General features: G+C 39.1%; 3 protein-coding genes across 7 annotated transcripts in view; 1 reads left to right on the top strand and 2 right to left on the bottom strand.

The window, feature by feature from the left end:
• The first annotated feature begins 194 nt into the window (after nucleotides 1-194).
• Nucleotides 195-8,891, top strand: LOC117949627 (myosin-11-like). Of its 5 annotated transcripts, none has more exons than XM_034880060.1 (22): nucleotides 195-422; nucleotides 509-573; nucleotides 674-959; nucleotides 1,293-1,390; nucleotides 1,524-1,608; nucleotides 1,709-1,834; nucleotides 1,986-2,099; nucleotides 2,209-2,313; nucleotides 2,420-2,569; nucleotides 2,660-2,889; nucleotides 2,967-3,231; nucleotides 3,318-3,385; nucleotides 3,510-3,573; nucleotides 3,658-3,763; nucleotides 3,909-3,954; nucleotides 4,068-4,137; nucleotides 4,832-4,907; nucleotides 5,003-5,085; nucleotides 5,157-5,255; nucleotides 6,077-6,199; nucleotides 6,316-6,468; nucleotides 7,934-8,153. In XM_034880060.1, exons 1-22 carry the CDS (start codon nucleotides 336-338, stop codon nucleotides 7,997-7,999), a joined length of 2,565 nt encoding a protein of 854 aa, XP_034735951.1. In that variant the 5' UTR covers nucleotides 195-335; the 3' UTR covers nucleotides 8,000-8,153. The 5 variants fall into 5 exon arrangements, with proteins under 5 accessions (XP_034735951.1, XP_034735950.1, XP_034735948.1 ...); XM_034880059.1 differs by having other exon boundaries at nucleotides 1,473-1,608; nucleotides 3,661-3,763; XM_034880057.1 differs by having other exon boundaries at nucleotides 196-422; nucleotides 1,296-1,390; nucleotides 1,473-1,608.
• Nucleotides 8,892-8,921: 30 nt separating this feature from the next.
• syt18b (synaptotagmin XVIIIb) lies at nucleotides 8,922-13,246 on the bottom strand. Its single transcript, XM_034880108.1, has 5 exons — nucleotides 12,580-13,246; nucleotides 11,260-12,275; nucleotides 10,700-10,841; nucleotides 9,649-9,800; nucleotides 8,922-9,525 (listed from the first exon to the last, which is right to left on the bottom strand). The coding sequence occupies exons 1-5, from the start codon at nucleotides 12,722-12,724 to the stop codon at nucleotides 9,388-9,390; spliced, it is 1,593 nt and encodes a 530-aa protein (XP_034735999.1). The 5' UTR covers nucleotides 12,725-13,246; the 3' UTR covers nucleotides 8,922-9,387.
• A 1,109-nt stretch (nucleotides 13,247-14,355) lies between these two features.
• The window catches only part of LOC117949639 (AT-rich interactive domain-containing protein 3A-like), a 12,090-nt gene continuing 7,026 nt past the window's right edge, over nucleotides 14,356-19,419 (bottom strand). The window contains exons 5-9 of the mRNA XM_034880100.1: nucleotides 18,598-18,781; nucleotides 17,554-17,804; nucleotides 17,071-17,355; nucleotides 16,885-16,974; nucleotides 14,356-15,728 (exon numbers count right to left, since the gene is read on the bottom strand). Coding sequence (XP_034735991.1) covers nucleotides 15,589-15,728; nucleotides 16,885-16,974; nucleotides 17,071-17,355; nucleotides 17,554-17,804; nucleotides 18,598-18,781 — 950 coding nt within the window. The 3' untranslated portion in view covers nucleotides 14,356-15,588. The remainder of the gene's footprint in view (nucleotides 15,729-16,884; nucleotides 16,975-17,070; nucleotides 17,356-17,553; nucleotides 17,805-18,597; nucleotides 18,782-19,419) is intronic.

Below are 19,419 nucleotides of genomic sequence, written 5' to 3'. Positions count from 1 at the left end.
ACTACAGCTATTTAATCAAAACATATGATGTGTTTCTTTTCTTATCAATCAGCTTTTTGTACAAACATACATTTCAATATGGAAAAGGGTGTCATTATAATAAAAGTAAATCACAAACTCATTGTGATCATCATGCAGTGTTAAAACTAGTTGTTGACCATCAAGCAAGCGGTGGAAAAATAAAGACACATGATCTAAGAATAGCCACACATCTCAAGCTGCCACCTTTGTGTGAAAATCTATCCCTGACGCATGGGCAGATACATGGGGAGATGAGCCTCTAGCCTCACCCATTCAAAGGGAAGAAACAACTTGGATCTGGGAAGACACTCCAAATGTTCAGACCCTCATACAGAAGTTCAAGTCCATTTTCTCTCACAGACCTCGAAATGTGGGACACCAACTCTTGCTTTTCAGCTCAGGTAAGACCCAGATATGGTCTTTAATTGGGTACAGCAGGTTGATCAAAGTGTAGCTCTTTAAAAAGAAATTTGCTTATCTTTCTTAGACCTCAGCATGGTACGGTATGGCCACTGTATCTGGAACAGGGTTTCTGTCCAAAGTCAGTGCAAGGTGAGGGGGAAATGTGTACGGTTTTTAAACTACAGAGACACAATAATGTTCATTTTCAAGTCAGGGTGATGTGAGTTCTGGCTGATATAATGTATTTCAGCCCATTTGGGAGCACCGGTGGCTTCAGACAGAATGACCCAGGTCTAAGGAAGTGGCAATCATTGTCCCATCTAGCACCTGAGGGTGCTCCACGACCTTTTCCTCCATCTCCGGGGGCAGGATTAAGGGCTGCCCGAGGTGAAAGCAGCTATAGACAAGCAGAAGGGGTGCAATGGCTCCAGGATGCTTGCGAGCGTTTAGACACTCAGCTGGACCGACTGACAACCAGAAATTCGCAGCTAAGCTACAACATAACCACTGCACAACTGCTTGACATGAAACGTAAGGTGAGTTAAGCAGTAAAGTCAAATGTCTAGTGAATCTAATTCTATGATCTGTTTAAGTGAAAAGTGCGCTTTTGTTCTATTCTATTTTATTTTTGTGCGTGTAGTTTTATTCTATTTAACTCTAATTCATGTAATATATATGGAATTATTGAAATCGTATTCTATACTTTTCATTTTATATATTTATTTTTGTAATTTTATCTTGCTTCATTTGTATCACCATTTTGAGCTGCTATTTTGAACGTAAATTTTGACCTGTGAGAAAGAAAAAAAGTATCTTATCTACATTTGCACACAGTATCCTTATATATTTTGCACTGATGTGTTTCAAAGCAGCTGTCAGAAACAAGGCACGCTCTTGAGCAAGAAAAGGAGGCAGCTGGATTATCCCAGTTTGAAAAGAGTCTGCAACAGGGAGAGCTTCATGAAAAGTAAGTGCGGCAAAAGACATGGAAGGGAAATTGAAAAAAATATATAAATAAATAAAATCCTCATGAGAAATTCACTCACAAGGGTCCTACAATTGGAGAAGGAATTGTTGCAAATGAAGTCTTCTTTGGATAGAGCAAGCAACGATCAACCAACTGAAAGAACTCCTGGCTTGCTCAGCAGAACACTGCCAATGAGTCAAGAAGACTTTAACAGGCAGGTGTGTAAGCTTCATGTTTCATGAAAATTGACTTGTGTTCTAAATACTGCATTATTGTGTACGTTTGCTTGTCAAACACTACTTTTACATTTTAATTTAGGAGAGGCAGAAGGTTGACGCAGAGCTGTGCAACCTGAGAGAGGCTCTGAGAGATGCTGAGACCAGGGCAAAGACACAAGAACAAGAACGACTCCAGGCACTCCAGAAACTCCAGACTTCTACAGAGGTCAGTATGAAAATATATAAGGGAAATCTTAAAATGTTGAAATGTTAAAAAGCTACACAAAGCTGTAATTGTCTGTTTTTCTGCCATTTTCTTTTTTGTTACATTTACACATCTGGACTGTATGGTGTGTATTTAATTTCTATGTATCTAGACACAGAGGGCGCTGTTGAATCAAGTAGAGGAGCTGAATCGTAAAAGACAGAATCACTCTGAAATGCAAGAACAGCTGAGGGAAGCTAACAACAAGATCAGCCAAGCATGCCTGGTCAGTTTGCCTCAGATTCAATTTAACCTAATCCTACAGGTACATTACAACATTTTATTGTTTGTGTAATAGGAATTAGACCTTGAAAATGGTCTTTAATTCTTCTCAGGAAAAAGCCCTCTTGTCAACTCAAGTCCTAAAGCTGGAGCAAACTATAAAAGAACTGAAGACCAAACTGACGGGGGCTCTGTCTGACAAAGATTGCCTGGTCCAGGTATCAAATATAATCTTAACTACAATGTGTGAAGCAATCAAGATCAAAATATCATCATGATTTGGAATTAGGACAAGCTTTATTTTTTCATGTGTGTGTTGTATAGGAGAAATCAGATCTGCAGCATAGGGCCCAAGTTCTGGAGCTGCAGCTGCAGAGGGCCCAACAAGTTTCAGAGGGTTGTGACACTAAGTCCCACAACAAACAGGATCAGGAAACTGTTCAGATGAAGGGAGAATTAAAGGCTCTTAAAGAGGTTGAAACTTTTAAGTGGACAATAATTTGGGGCGGGTTTACCTTTTTCTGAATTATTTATTAAATGATCCTTGTTGTGTCTTTACACCAGGTAAATGAAAAGCTGTCATATGAGCTTGAGATGATTGAGCAGAAACTGAAAACATCACAGTCTCAGCTACAGGAGGTAACAGCGGATAGGGTCACCAATTTCAAACAGATCTCAGATCTGGAGGCAGAACGATCTCAGCTGATCACAGAAAAAGAGGAGCTGTTGAGTCAAATTAATGAATGTGGACATGAGGAGTTACCAGAGATGAAAGAAAAGTGCCTACAGCTCAGGTGAGATGTTGATCGAACGTATTATAATGTAGTATAATTACCCTCTTTTTACTGAAACCCTCAAACTGTTCATCCAGGAAATCTGTGGCCGTTTTGGTGTTAGAAAAACAGAAACTGCAGGATCAGTGCTCATGTTTGAAGGCTGAGCTTCTTGACAAGGAGGATAAGCTACACCTGCAAGACAAACAGCATCGGGAACAAGATGCAGTGAGCCTTCAGAGCATTGAGGAACTAAAAGCTGTGGCCTCACACTGGGCAGAGAAATGGCAAAAGGTGGCTTTGACCCTTCATTCCACACAGGAGGAGCTAGAGGAACTAAAAAAGAAAAACTCCAGAAATGAAGTAAGACCACTGCTTGAAAATAACTTCATACTACATCAGTGCATTTAAAAACATCTAAATAAAAAAATAAAAAAATCTAATTTTAGCTCCAAGTGGAAGCTGAACATCTGGAAACAGAGATTGACAAACTTCAGAAAGAGGGCCAGAAAAGCAGGTTAGTCAATATTATAAATCACAGCTTCTCCTAATTAATTAATTAATGCTGTCTAAATTACACATTAGTTTTTGGACACATATCCCAAATCTTGATTTGATGATGCCTATTTTCCTACATATAGAGAAGAAGTTGAGAATCTGCTGCAGCACAAAGCTGATTTGGAGACAGTACTGACCAAAGCAAAGGTAGTGTATCCCTCAGTGTTAGGGCACTGAGATAATCTCATTGTTAAAGAAGAAGCATTATTTAACTATATGCTTTTTCACCAGAAGGAATCAGACTCACTGCTAAGGGTTGAGCTTGATGCATGCAAACAAGAGCTTGAGCTGGAAAGAAGCCGGAGTCAGGTTTTGCTCCAAATATATAAAGATAAAGGTGAATGTACATATTTCTCAGCAGTCTGTGGCACCTGCAAATATTCCATAGACTGTTCAACAACATTATTGTCGAAGCACAGAAAGTGTTATTTTATTCTTTAAACACAAGAGGGTGTTAAAGTGCTGTGACCTTGTATTTGCAGGCAGTGAAGCCTCAGTGCAGACGGAGGACACAGAGACCCAGACTGAGTGAGTGTATTTTTATGAGATTTTCATATTCAAAATGCATCAACATAAAACACTCATAATTAAATTCTGTGATCTGTCTCGTCATCGGGTTCTCCATCCTGTCTGTTCATCAGCTTATCAGAATCCTCTTTGTTATGGCAGCAACCATCAGACTCCCACAGCAGCCAAAACAAAGCCCCTCAGGTAACAAGATGTTCTTCCCTCACTGAACTGAATTTGATCTTAATAATCGTCCTTGTTGTGATAGGGGAAAAGCTTTTAAGAGTCTAGAAAGACTGAGAGAGACAGAAAAACTCAACTCAAGTTTTCTGAGCTGGAGCTCAAGGTGCAGTTGCTACGCTCAGGAGTCCTGCCATACAAAACTGTTTTCATTTGCATTTTTTTTTTTAATATGTTAGGTCCATATGTGTTTGTGTTATGTCGTGAATGTGAAAATGAACTGCTACCTCCTCTGTCAGCTCTGGCCACTGAAAAGAAATAAGCGGAGAAATCAGGCCAAAAGCTGGTTAGTCTGATGTCATGTTGCCTGAGCTCAATACTCTTCATGAGCTCACTGGGTAAAGAATACTGAGAGCCAGGCATCACTGACTAGCTGTTGAGTAACTAGCTTGAAAAGCATGAAAAACTAGCTCATTGAACATTAATGACAACTGGCCCAAAGCGAGCTGAGTCTACTTGCAGGCTTTCTATAACGTGCTAAAACAGCTTGAAACAAGGTGACCAAGGCATTTTTCCCACAAAAAAGGTTACAGGGTCCATGGTAGTACTTCAGACACTACCACAAAGTAATGAAATACGTGTGGCAGGGCACCTTTAACATGCAGCCTCACCAAGCTATGAATTTAATAGATCTCTGCTAACTCCCTTCTTAACTAAGGCATCTCAAGATGAACAAGATGATGGAGGCCAAGCAAATGTCTTGACTTCTGACTCACTGAGGGCCCAGCTGGAAGGTATGAGCCTGCTTTTGAAAAAAAGCTACAGAGAATAGGGTGTTGATTTTCCTAATTGGCTCAGCTATGAAACTTTTTCCTCCACACGTTTTCAGAGAGCAGGAGGAGGATGAACCAGTTGAAGCAGGGGGAACCATTAACAATCGAGAAGCTTCAAACACTGAGGCAGCTTTACCTGGTTAAGTTCATAAAACGATAAACGCCAATCGTGGTGATGAGCATAATAAATGACAGACTCCTCTTCTACAGGTTAAAGATGACAAACCCTTTGCTGAAAGCAGGAAGGATAAAACTGTCTGTCCATATAATCTGGAGACAGACCAGCAGAGGAGGATGGTCACTGAGCAGGTTAATTGCATGATGCCAACACGATTTCAGTTTCAGGTTTTTTTTAGGAATGTTAATGTCCGTCTATCAGTCTGTCGGTCCACGACTTCAGAAGGCAAAACTATTGGATTAATCGGTCATGAAATTTTATGTAGACAGTCATGTCCCCAAAGGAGGAATCTTTAAACAACACTATGTAACTTTTCCCGCTTCGGTCCCCCTACAGGTTGAAATTGTCCCATTATGTTTCATTTGAACTACAAATCCGCTATCCAATCTGACAAACATGCATAGTGTGGTTATGGCCGGTTGGGAGAAGCAAAGCGAATGCAGAATTGCCGTTCACCCTGAAACAATTTTGGAAAAATTATTCTAGGTTACAGAAATTTCTCTAGTGTTGCTTTAATGCTTTTGCTGGAATTCACTTAATTTCAGCAAGTAACCCAGAAGTAAATAAAGTCATTAAAATTAGCCCCACCTTTACCAGCTACAACATTGTGATGTATTCTACACATGAATGCATCAATAATTACAATCCAATAATAGCCTATCATGTGAATTATTTTAAAGTGGCCCATTCTTTTACTTTTGATGCTTTTCCTCTAGTAAAATATGTTATGCCAGAATTGTACTTTTCTACTCTGTGGTACTGCTACTTTCACCACTGAACATTAGGTGAACAAAAGGTGAAAATAAAATGATATCTTTATGTTAGCAATGTCATTATAATCATGTTCAAATGCTGACATTAGGGCTGCAAGTGTGGCTAGTCTTTTTTATACCTGTTGTTCATGTCAACAAGCATCCCAAGAGGAATGTACTGTATCTTACCATATATGTAGCTAAAGAGTCTGTTTAAGGAGCGAGAAGTAAAGGAGGTGGAAAAGGTTGACAACAGATCAGCAGCTGGTCAGACTGGAGCATCCTTACTACAAGACTGGTCTCAAACATCTAAAGTTTTAAGGGTAAGGAACCTCTCAAGCAACAAACAAATAATTATAGAGATTAAATAGATTACACCAATGGGAATATGTGCAGAAATAACTTGTTTTGCTTTGGGGGGGCGGGGGGTTTCAATCAGAATCCAGTGGAGAGGAGGAGCTGGCAGCAGGGCTCAGGTTTGATGCCAGTGTTTGAGGAGGATGAGGAGGGCAGTGACTGCCTTGAAGGGGAGGAGGAAAAGCCATCAGAAGAGGCTCATGCTGAGGAAAACTTCCACCACCAAAGCCAACAGGTTGTAAGAGCTTAAATTGCATCAAGTGGAATGGTTACTAAGTCCAAAATCCAACTATATAGGCTATACTGTATATGCATAAGCTAACGATCATAAAACCTGCAGCCACCCCACCGCTCAAAAGATTATGTCTAGCTGCCTGCCTGTATGCTATGATGTTAATGCATTAGCATCTGCAACAAATTAATATCATTGATGGCATAATTTTTGTATTTTGGTATAAATCTAAAGGAATATGCCACCTTTGCTTCAGCTGTGCGTCACCCAATAAAGTCCCAAGTCAATATTTGCCTAGGAAATCATCTAGTCTTAATCTGCATTGCTATTTTTTTTTTGTTGGCTCACTTTTACTCACAACATGCTGACTGGCAACATAGGATTCCATTCACTACGCTAAGGCAACTAGTGGCTGCATTGCCGGGGTTGCACCGGACAAAAACAATGCATGCACTGAGACAAAAAATGTGTTGGCCCACCTATCTACAGCTAGGGGAGACCGTGATAAACCCTAATTCATGGTGACGTATTCTTTTAACAGACCTACCCGCAAATTCATTCATTGTCAGACACACACACACACACACACACACAGACACACACACACACACACATACACACACACTAATCCCAGTTTCTGCTTCAATCAAAGAGCATTCTGGGAGGTGTGTCAGCTTGGCTGAACAACCTCTTAAACTCTGTGAAACGTGGTTCAGCTATAATCTCAAATATGACTCTTCTACTCAGATAAATAATCGGATTTGAAGCTGAGGAGAGAACCGGTCAGCTGGAACACATCTGACATCCGCAAGAGGATAGGAAAGAGTTACAGTGCCTCACTGTCTTCTGCTGAAGGCCCATGACTATAGTGGTCAGGTGGTGTGTTTTGCCTTCAACGTGGCCTTCCAGGCAGGCTCACCTTAACCCTAAACATAACTATTACCTATCTGGAGGGAGAAGTTGGGGGTAAAAAAAACACCAAAACACCACCAGAGTATGACAACAGAGAAGCTGTCAGTAACATCCAGACATAATATGATAAAGCCTGTATCATCATTAAAAATTCTTAATAGTATTGAGTGACGACAAAAAAAGAAATTTCCACTGCTAACTAAAAACTACAGACTGTGTGACAAAATTCAATTTTATTTATTTAGCGCTAAATCACAACAACAGTTATCTCATTGCGCTTTTCATAAAAGAGCAGGTCTAGATTGTACTGTGTGATGTTATTTACAGAAACCCAACAAGACCAAGGTCTTAAATTTCAAACAGGAAGTGGCACTTTAGAATAAAAAATATGTCGCCCTTTTTTGCAATTCTTTTTGAGCTGCTCTTTAAAAAAAAGAAATCTACGTTAAAAAGCATTAAATTAAAAAACATAGACTACGTCTGCAAAAGAGGTTTTACAGAAACATGTAATCTAAAGATAAAATGAGAGCTTTGAAACTGTTCTCTCCTCTGCCAGATGTCAACTAAGAGTGCAGAAATCCGCAATCAGAAGCCAAAAAATCTGAAATCTGCTGCAAGGTGAAGTTGTGCATGTATTAGAGTAATAATCATTAGTGTAGACATGTACTGTAATCTGTTTCGTGTTGAGTTTTCGGGAAAATCATGGGATTCATGTCTTTATCTCAGACATAGACATGTCCACATATATTTAAGTTAATATGGAGCACATTGTTTATTAAAATAACCAGCTTTTCTCATCACCATCAGTGGATAAGTCCCTGCCCTTAATCAATTTCTCTTCTGTCGATGGCCTTCTACCTTCTGCTTGTGTAAGAATACAAAATTGATTTTTTGAAATAATAATGTTTATGTCATTATTTCCCCCATTTGGCCTAATTTAGCCACACTAAGGTGCATGCAGCTAACCCTGGACTGCCCTGCTACTGCCAAGAAACCATCAAACAAGTCCTCTCACTGGTCAGATGAGACTGACCTGCAGCAGAAGAGGCCACCTTTCTTCTATCCTGATGGAATATTCCTGGCTGAGCTTGTAGATACATGTAGCCCTAATGAAGATGAAGAAGAGGAAGAGGACAAATGATGTGTTTTGTTAAGACTCTTGCTTTGCTATATACCAATCTATACATAAACAAGTCATTACAGAGAGCTGCACCAGCCAACATGGTGCATTATAGCTTATATTGTATGTTTTTTACACAAAGGAAATTAAATTTAAGGACTAATTCCCTTCAACAATTTAAAGACAAGATTCTGCTTAGGTGATACCTCCGACAATAGTGTTAATAAAAGTTACCAAGCTACCTCAGGCAAAAGTTTGTTTTATTTATATGACATGATATGGTTCTTTACATCATTTTGACATAAAAAAAATCCTTTAGTCAACAACATATTTCAAATGTATCTCAAAAGAACAATGGCATTACATAGATGCACATATGAGAATACAACGTACATTTGTGTGTATTACATATGTTACTTACAAGGACTGAATACTGTAGTACCTCTTCAGCATTTCTTGTACAAAGGTCCATTCATTTACCTTAACGTTTTCCCTTTGTTTACTAGAGATACGTTTTTTTTAGAAATGGTAATAGATCCATTTAGAAACTTTGTTTTAGGTAATGTTACATAAATATATTGTTTTGTTATACATTCTGAACTTACATTTACAAAGGTCATTTTGTGCACCTACAGTATCTTGCCACATGTGAACTCAAAGGTTGAGACATTGAAATAAGGCCATTGAATGATTTGTTGGGTGAGTGTCACTATACACCCATTTGAAACTCTCAGGAAACACATGATTTGATATAGAAAGTGAAACATTAGCTGCGTGCACTTTGTCGTAAAGGTGACCTATAATAGCTTAACTTGGCTGCTCACTGAGTTCATACAGTGCATCAGGTCACCTGGTCACAAAATAGTTCTTTCAGCACACGTGTCAACGCTTTATAGGTCTGGTTGTACAGTGTGCCAGCGTGCCTGCTCCACCTGCAGGCTGCACATGTCCCTCCAGTGAGCGCGTCCTGCGTCTGCAGCCTCTGCTCCAATTAGGACTCGACCAAGAACTTTACCTTCTGAAAGGACCTGAATTTGTCAGGAAAAAAGGAGCAGGAAAGTGGAAATCACAGTGTTACATCACAAATAAATGTATTTATTTGCAGAAATGCTTTTTATTCTGTAATTGTGAGCCCCCAAAGCAATCTTTACCTGCGTAATTATGAATTCGAGCATGAGGGGCAGCTGACTTATGTCTCCTGGAGGCAAGTCAAACAGGAAAGAAGAATTCCACAAAGCTCCTTCAGTTTCTCTGCTGCTGATCACAACTCCTTCATGATGCAGATTGACAACCACCTGGTATTCTGTGCATAGGCACACACACACGTTATGAGATGTGGAAGAAAATCTATTGTACAATAAAAAATTAAACATGTAAACTGAGATACAAAGAAAGCTGGAAAGATTTTCCCACTGTTACAAATAAACAAATGGCAGAATAACACTTTAAAACAGGTGTAAATTTTTTTAGTGTATATACTACAACGCTAAAAATAGTTTTCTGTGTTAAATCTTTCTTTTCTTGCTGTATTTCAGGCGGCCATCATAGTTGCACACAAGCATGCATTTTCTAATCCAGAAAAAAAAAATGAAATGAAACCACTTTTTTACTGTTATCACTTCTTTTTTCCTGTAACTTCACCATAAATTGTGATTAGGTAAAACATGGAGCTAGAATGCATAAAAAAAGGTTTGGGTTATCTATACTATGCACTTCTGTCTGGTCTCTCATAAATGTACTTTCAGAATCTGATAAAGAGATTATCCAAGGCAAATGCATGTAACATAACGTACATGAAACTGATATCATACAATATAATGGCTTTTTAAACAGGACATTTATTGCATGTCTGCAATAAACATCATGCTTTGACAGGCTAATGAAAACAAAGATTAGATTTGTCAGATCAGAGATCCAAAAGAGATTGGAACATTTTTCTGAGGATTCTGAATAGTGAGGGATTAAACCACAATGTCATTATAAAAAGGGATGATCTCCTGCTGCATTCAGGCCCTGTGAGACATCCTTTAATCCCCTAAACATTAAACGCAAACATAGGGAATTATTTTACCTCTGCCCCTGAAAGGCAAAAAGTTAGTTCTGCCCACGCATGCTTATATAATGCATCCATGCAGGATATTGTCACAAGATCTGTACATACATATTTTGTCAAATTCAAGTGAAATTAAATACTGGTTGTACCTGCTGCTTTCAATGTATTTACAAGGTTGTCCAGGTTATCTGCTTTGAGGACCGTGGCTTTGATGCGGTGGGCCAGAGTCTGATACTGAAGCAAAACGAAGATCTGTGGAGGACACATCGGTGCGTTCTGTGAGATTAGACCCTGCAGTCAAAGAGCAGAGAGGGGAACCTGGATCAGCAGGAAATGCAGCATGAGACTTTTACTTTGTAACATGTGGGAACAAACAAAAATCACATGAATCACCAAAGGATTCTTTTAAAATTGCTCTGACAACAGAGATCACATGTCCATATGCAATGCAGCACATGGACATGTCTCCATATTTTCCACTTTTTGCTTGTTTTAGCAGATAATTTTAACTGGTAACCTCCATGCAAAACTGGACTACCAACCGGGCAAAACCGGGCTTAATCTGATGTTGTAAATAGTGCCAAAAAAGCGGCCCATCAACAGATTTTTGCCTCTGGCCTACTAACAGGTTTATCTACCTCTCTATGTGTCTTAAAAATACAGACAACACATTGTCACATATATTAATCATTAATCAATCCATCCATACCTTTTTTAGTTTCCACTTGTTTGGGTTAAGCTCTTTTGTGACGTTACACGGGTGCTCTGCTCCCCAGTTTTTTTCTCCACAGTCAACCTCCAGTTCACCCAGTGTGTTGCCTCTCATGCTGGGAGGTTTGTGTGTGGATACTGCTATTCTCAGTACACACTTTTGGAGCTCCTTCACAGAGCTCACCCTCAAAACCAGCACCAGGCTGTGGGTCTCAGGGCTGAGGCTGCTCTGGGCAGAGGCCAGTGTGGGACAAGGGTACAGAGGTGGCAGGCTGCCCAGCACAGACACATTCTCCAGTTTGTGTGGCGTCCCAGTGAGACTGAGGACAGTGACTGCCAGGGTTTGATGCTCTGGAGAGAAGGCCATAGTGAAATGGAGGCAGGGTTTCTGTGGTGTTGGCTGTTGGCAGCTGGCACTGGAGTCATAACTTAGCGGAGCCAACAGGATTGGTTCTTCAGGCATTGAAGGAGAGACAGCACTGGGGCTGGTGAGCCTGCTGTGTTCATTATAAGATTTTTTATCTCCAGTCAACATACAGTGCCTCCGCAGAGCCTTGCATTTTTTGGACAACGTTCCCAATTTGGGAAATGTAGGCAGGGAAACATGACTGGGATCAATGGGCTTATAAAGGGGTGATGTTAGTGGTGGTGTGCTGAGGCGGCGGAGGGAAAAATAAGACTTTGGCTGCTCCTTCTGTTCAGAGGGAGCTCTAGCTCTTTGAGAGAATGACAGAGAGGTAAATTCTCTCTCCGAAGGTGCAGGACTGGTGAAAGTGGAGGGGTACTCCACGATGTCTCCATCTAGCTCATGGTATTGCTGCCTGGATGCTGACGTTGCTGCCAAGGGAGGCGGGCTCTGGGCAAAGGTCACAGGTTTAGCAGGAGCTGGTGCTGTTACAGGATCTTTGTCTTTCACTGTACAAATCTGACTGTTCCTCCAGCACATAATACATCCCAGGACCAAACACAGACAAAAGATTATGAGTCCCACCAAAAGAAGAATTTGGAGGTGAACTGTAGACAGAAACAAGAATAATAGGATCAGTCAGATGGCAGCAGTATAGAAACTGTTTTCATGCAACCCCTGGATCACATAACACAGAACTAGTTTACATCTTCTGCCCATTGACCTGATGTTTCATATTAAAATGCTGTTAAAGGAGTGGTCCACACATTTTCAAGTCCGACTTCAAACAATATTCATTTGTCTGTCTGTACACTGACAAAAAATATTGTGTCAATAGCTCTTTTAATGTAAACATGGACATGTAAGTATTGTTTAAGACTTGAAAAGAATACGACACCTTTGAGTCCATACCTTCTAATTGTTTGGTGAAAAGGACCTGCACCAGAAGCCAGAAGAAGAGTATGACCATGATGCCCTCAATCATACCCTTACAGAAAAAGAGCAGCACAGACTGCCACAGAGGCTGACCTGGGTATTCCTCATCGTGGTAAGGCATGGTGCCAACAGTGTGCTGAAGGTTTTTCCGAAGCTATTTTAAAACATCCACAAGTAGAAGCCGAGAGGTCCCAATGAGGAAGATTGATTGTTTGATTTATGGAAACACATTCTGGCTTTCAGTCCTGAAGAAATCTCCCAACAAGTCAATCAAAGCCATTGTTTTATGCCTTAGCCACAAAAGCACAAAACCATCCCATTTAAACATCTTAGTTTTAGGTTCAAGCAACAATGAGTAACAAAACCTACACATTACATGATTTAATACTATAAATATCTAAATATATGTACATCATATAGCCATAGTGAAGCAATCTTTGGCAGCTGCAGGTGTCTTTTGTTGTTCAAAGTTGAAAAATTCTCCCGCTGTCCTCAATAGCTACACACAGATATTCCAGTCTTCGTCCCAGGACAGTGATCTTTTCATCTGCAGAGTGACTTTACCGGTATTATTCTTTCCTGGCGGGCGGGTGCTGTGGGCGGAGTTATCATCTCATAATACCTCTGAATTATGCCTGTAGCATCTTTCTTCTACAGTGTTCCAGATGCCAGTCCAGCAGTGTCACTATAGAATAACTATCCCAACAGTAAATCCTGCGACACATCCCCCACCCTCATTCTCTGACCCATGAGGTCTTATCACCATTTGTATAACCTCTGTCATAGGTCTGATGCAGAGTAAAGAATTAACTCTCAATACAGACTCTTTCATTTCTTCTTCCATTATCATGTGTGGAATTTTCAATGTTTTACACCGAATGTGAAATAAACATTGTGAAAAAAACATTTACAACAAATTCCAAATCAGTAAAAAGTTGGTTTGTCACCAATGTAGCAATAGAAACAAAATTTAATTGACAATAAAAATCCAGGACAGGATTAAGAGTCAAAATGGTGTTCAATTAAATAATTAAATACAGATTAATGCTGCTAAAAAGTGATAAAAGCTCATGGATGCACTACACGCTTGAACTAGGGTGGTTCACAGGTCTGATTCATACCCTGGACCTCTGCGTTGAGGCATAAACCTCAAAATACGATATGTGTGCCTGCTCTACCCACTGAGACATTCTGGCCACTAGTATTCTTTCCATTTTGGTATGTACAGTACCTCCCAGTAATGGGGACACTTTTCAGATCTTTTATTTGAGTAAAACTAGCAATACTTCAATATAAAAATACTCTGTTACAAGTAGTAGCCCTGCAAATGTCAAAAAGTGCATATTATCAAAAGCAAACATAATCATGAGTGTGTTTTACTATTATACATAACATTAATGGATTATCAATGATGCAACGATGTGTAAGGAGCACTGCAATAGTGTAGTTAGTCAAGATAGAGGTAATTAATTATTCCACAACACGGCATCATATGTATTGACTTATGTGTTTTCTGTGTAAAGTCTTACAGAAAAACTACAGCTGTCAAATATGGAATAAGTGTCAATCATTTCAACTCGGTCACTGATTGAGACTGGTAGATGCATTTTTTTCAAGTCAAAACACCTGTAAAAAGATGCACGCCATGTGATATGCCAGTATGAGAAGATTTGTTTTGGAACAATGATCTTTTGACTTATCTTCATTTTGGCTAAAGCACTGAAGGTTTTGACAAAAAAAGAACAGTCTTTCTACAGAGCACACAACATCGTTTTATTCCTCATGGCCACATGTCCAAGATATATGTTTATCAAAAACCAAAACAGAGATCATAGGGACTTATGTTTGCATGATTGATATGTCTACTTGATTGTCCACATACAATGTATTTCAGCAGATGGCTAAATAAACACGCCCTACATAAAGTATTGCATATTTCTCAAGAAGAGTGAGGTAGCACTGTTTCAGTGTGCACTTGTCAAAAGCTTGAGGTCATTAGTGATACATTCTCTGTGTTTAAGGAAATACAACACAGCAATATATTATGAGATACAATATAACAGTAATGAGTCCAAAGGACATTCCTGAGTCCAGAAAAAATTCCAGAGCAACTTACCAACATGGCAAGTTAATTGAGGTAAATGTTGAATCACTTCCATCCTACATATAAATTCCACCAAAACCTTGTTTCTAATGTTTTTCCTTTGATTCACAACTGACATGAAATAAATGTTCTGTAATTTTGAGGCTGAGCCAAATGATTAAATAAAAAAAGTTAAATGAAACATAAAAAAAACTAAATCCAACCAACCTGCAACAAATGTCTCTAATTCATTAAGAAACCGCTGGTGCACATAATCCCCCAAAGCTGCTATAAAAATGAATAAACTATGAGCCATCACTCAGGTAACACCAAATGTTTGCTAAGGGTGATACAAAATGGGTTCAGCAAAATAGATAGACAGGAGCTATGTCATTGAGTTAAGGCTTTTTGGTCTTCATAAGCTGCACTTTTGCAACCACACAGTTACAGGAAAAAAGGCAGCTACAGAACAGTCTGATAATTAGCTATACATGCAGTTGACACCCAAAGAAGCTCTGAAGACACGTCTGAACAAACCGTGTAAAGCCTTAAAGATGGATGCCACAATATATATATATTTTTTTTAAAAGCTAACAGGCACAACGTGTGATCTGAATCTATATTATGGTCAGTTTGAAAGTCTTTGATGTTATACATAAATGCCCTTTGACAAAAATCATTTAAAGTACATTAAACAGTCAAAATATTGGAAATACAATGCTTTCCTCATGCGTTACGGCTAACTTTCACAAAAGACTAAACTGCAAAAAAGAGGTCAACTAACTAGAGGTGTACTAACAGACAGCACTATAGCTAGCATTGACACAGTTGTTGCCTGACAAAAGAAAAATGCTTTTTGTTTAATTTTTTTTGCTGTAGACCTTAAAAAAGACCTGCGAGGCTTAATTTGGTCCCTTTGAGGAGGTGGAAGATGAAGAGGAGGGACTGTGTGAGGACGACATGGCACTGAAGCCATTTGTTCCTGCCGGAGTTATGACCTGTGAAGCCACAGGTGCAGCTGACTTCTGGGCAAACAGCATTCCTGCAATGCAGAGGTTAGAGACTAGATTAAGGTTAAAAACCAACAGAAATTAAAAAGTATGTGTTGTGTGATTCATTTGATTAACATTTCTTTTTCATTTTAAAATTACAAATGTAAAAGGTCAAGTTAAAGGGAGAATATTGTGTCATTAAGTACGTTGTATTCAGAGGAATGAAAACCTTTAGTGCTGCAGACAAACATTAAAAAAAATAAATAATAAAGAGGTACAAAAAAAAACACAGTAGTGTTTAAATAAGTCGTTTTTTTGCTTTCTTGCTGGGCGTTAGATGAGAAGATTGATACCACTCTCATGTCTGTGCACTACATAAACGTTATTATTATTATTATTATTATTATTATTATTATTATTATTATTTATTATAATAGTCTTTACTTAATATGACTCGTGAAACCTAAAAGGGTTCGACCTTCAGGTTTTTTATCATTCTATTGTGGACCAGATTATTGTATTGCTTTTAAAATTGATAATACAATCTATGTCATCTACTTGGAACTAATAGAAAACAGCCACATTTTATTTTGTTTTTTAATTTATTACTTGACATTTAAACCCTTTAACTCTTTATATTGAACACATTTTGGCAAGACCTTATTTATTTACTCATTTGATTCCCTGATTGTTTTGATGAACTCCTGGCGTATTTAAAATGTGTATTTTTTTTATGCGACTCTATAAATAATTAGGGTCTGTGCACTACATAAACAGTAAAGCTAGAGCGAGCGAGCGAGCTATCTTAGGTTAGCATACAGACTAGAAGCCGAGGGAAACCGCTAGCCTGGCTCTGTCCAAAGGTAACACATTCGCCTACCAGCTCCTTTGAAACTCATTAAATAACAAGTTTTATATATCTCGTTTATTTAGAAAAAAAAATAAAATAACGAAATGTAGAAATGAAATGTCATGGAAGAAAGTCACTGATCCCAGCCATGAAATAGTCCGGCACATAACCTCTGTGAAAAAAAAACAACTTGTTCTATTCACACTGTTTACATACGGTTTGAACAAACAAGACATAATATGTTATTGCTGAGGTTTAGAGGGGCTGGTAAGCAAAAAAGATTTATCGTCTGACAGAGCCGGGCTACCCGTTTCCAGTCTTGATACTAAATTAAGCTTTAACAGGCAATTACTCACCTGAGTAAACAGTGCCATTGACCTCCACAGATACACTGATACTGGCTGCTCCATTAGTGGAGATACTCAGAGACAAATCCTGTTTGCTTTCTGTGAAAAAAAAGAATTAAAATCCAATTAGTTGACTTTCCTGAAATTATGTCAAGTAATGATAGCGCCTCCGTCCTTACAGCAAAGGCAACTCACCGTGTCCATTGTTAAGTTTGAGGTTCATGGGGTTGAAGTGAGACGCAAAAGCCAGGAGGTTTTGTTGGAGGGCCTGCTGCATGAGGCGTTGCTGCTCCTCTGCAATCTGCATCATTTTCTTCTCGGGAGCGCCAGCTGAAGCTGCCCCAGCTCCTCGTTCCAGCCTCTCTCTGAAATGCTCCAGTGTGGCAGCTTGTGCCAGCTGTTGTTGTTGTTGTTGTTGTTGCTGCCCCAGGGCCAGAGCCATGGGCAGCCGGCTGGGTATTACAGGGGTTGATATCTCATCTGATTGGCAAAACAATCACAATGAAAACATGTCATCAGAAAATCAGGAGGTACAAAAAAAACTGGATCAAATGCATTTTCATAATGGCAATTCAAGTACCATGAGGTTATGGTTGAGAATAATTTTAATTATAAATAAATAAATAAATATCAATTAAGGGATACCATTTCTCTTACACAGCACACACTGTGTCCTACCTGTGTTTCTCTTTAGATTTGGGCTAGCTGATGTATTCAGGCTGTTGTGTCCGGTCGGGGTGGTCCGCATGGTGGGTGAAGAGTGGAGGGTGTGTGGAGCGGAACTCTGGGAGGGAGAGTAGCGGTACAAGCTGTTGGTGTAACTGGGACGTCGACCTTCTCTGCGATTACTATCGATGGCAGCCTGCAGCTCACCTGGAGAACTAAGGCCCTTCTTCTCACACTCAAACGGGTACAGGTACTTCATATACCTGAAAGCAAAAGTTTCAAATTAGTCACAGTATCTCGTGCTAATGATAAAATAAAGATAATCTGGGTGTAAAAGATTGAATATATTATTAATACTTAACTATTTTACTTGAAATAGCTTCGATTCAGATATTCGGTATTAAGAAATGTTTGTTTTACTTACTGAAGCATGTGACTTTGAATGGCACCTACTGTAAATAATACTGAGAAATATTGGTTAACTATTACTAAAATGTTTAACAGAGAGGCCAAAACTTTGACATTCTTTGATTACTATTACATGTAGACTTGGACACATCATGACACCAATTCTTAACTAATCTGAAAGAAAGAATTGAGCTGGTGGGTAAACTTTACAGGAATGAGCGGCAACAAAATGGTAATTTTGATCATTTACAAGGTTATATAGCTGCCTTCAAAATGTAAAAAAACAAAAACACGTAAAGCAAACCTAATGGCAAATAATTAATAATTTCTCATAATGTAATCAATGTGTCTCTAATAAAGGTAAAATTGATAATATGTCTTAACATGATAACGTGCTGAATACTGCAATGCAATCATAGCTAAAGGGTAGTGTAAATTTCTTTTAAAGTAATACATTTCATACATTTTTTTAATTCTAATAGTAGTTTAATTGAAAATGGTAGATTAATGTTGATTAATTTGCAATCATTTGAGCATTTGGACAAGCTATTTCATTATCAGCTACTTCACTTCATACTCAAACAGATTTTATTTTTCCAATTGTTCCTGAAGAGAACAATGGTCAGTTCTATTGAGAGAGACACCTACTGGGTGCGGAGGGTGAATGCAGCGCTGGTGATGGATGTGGGGAGGTTGAGACCTTTGGTGATTTCCCTCCAGATCTTTTTGTTAATAACCTCCACCAAGCCTCCCTTCTCCGTCACAAGCTTGTAAAGCTTGTACAGGTCTAGCACCTGCTTTGCCATGATTGGGATGCGGTTTACAGGTGTTCCTGAAAGATAAGAGGATGAATACAATAATAATACATTTTATTTATATAGCACTTTACATGGTACTCAAAGACCCTTTAAAGTAAAACCAGCACCTTAAGCATATTCAAAACAGATCCATAAAACCAACAGATTAAACAAGAATATTAAAAGCAAGTGACACACTAAATGTTTTCGTTTTCTTTGGATTCTACTCCTGAGAAGTTGGCATAAAACAAAACCAAGATCTTGTAAGAGCACTATTAAGGAAAGCACGAGGAGGACGAGAACCAATCCACGCACCTGAAAATATTATTGAGTCATTTGGCTTAGCTTGTATAATCAGTGTGGATAGACTTCTCTAATGAAGCTTCTTTCAGATGATTGAGGGTGGGGTTAACTCCACAAGAGCAGCTCTGTTGCTGAATGGATTTGAGCGCATGGGGGAGGGGGAATTTTACAGCCAGCAGTGCCTGCCAATCACAGGGTTGACAGCTAACCCTTCCAATCCCGATTTGGAGTAAAGTCAATGAAGCAGGGAGGCTTAAAAACAGTTGTAGAAACGAGATGTATCTGTGCTTAAGATAAACACGTCACAGACACACACCTTTACACACACACACACACACACACACACACACACACACACACACACACACAC

This window comes from Etheostoma cragini, chromosome 8 (assembly GCF_013103735.1).
Source record: "Etheostoma cragini isolate CJK2018 chromosome 8, CSU_Ecrag_1.0, whole genome shotgun sequence".
NCBI lineage: Eukaryota > Metazoa > Chordata > Actinopteri > Perciformes > Percidae > Etheostoma > Etheostoma cragini.
Note: the sequence above shows the minus strand (reverse complement) of the source record. Positions and strands in the feature narration are given on the sequence as shown.

Coding starts and splice junctions, on each gene's coding strand:
- syt18b (XM_034880108.1), bottom strand. CDS start 12,724: ATGCCTTACCACGATGAGGAATACCCAGGTCAGCCTCTGTGGCAGTCT. Junction 10,842..11,259: donor ACAAGTGGAAACTAAAAAAG/GTATGGATGGAT, acceptor CTTTGACTGCAG/GGTCTAATCTCACAGAACGC. Junction 9,526..9,648: donor TCGAATTCATAATTACGCAG/GTAAAGATTGCT, acceptor TGACAAATTCAG/GTCCTTTCAGAAGGTAAAGT.
- LOC117949627 (XM_034880056.1), top strand. CDS start 336: ATGTTCAGACCCTCATACAGAAGTTCAAGTCCATTTTCTCTCACAGAC. Junction 1,835..1,985: donor AACTCCAGACTTCTACAGAG/GTCAGTATGAAA, acceptor CTATGTATCTAG/ACACAGAGGGCGCTGTTGAA. Junction 3,574..3,657: donor CAGTACTGACCAAAGCAAAG/GTAGTGTATCCC, acceptor CTTTTTCACCAG/AAGGAATCAGACTCACTGCT.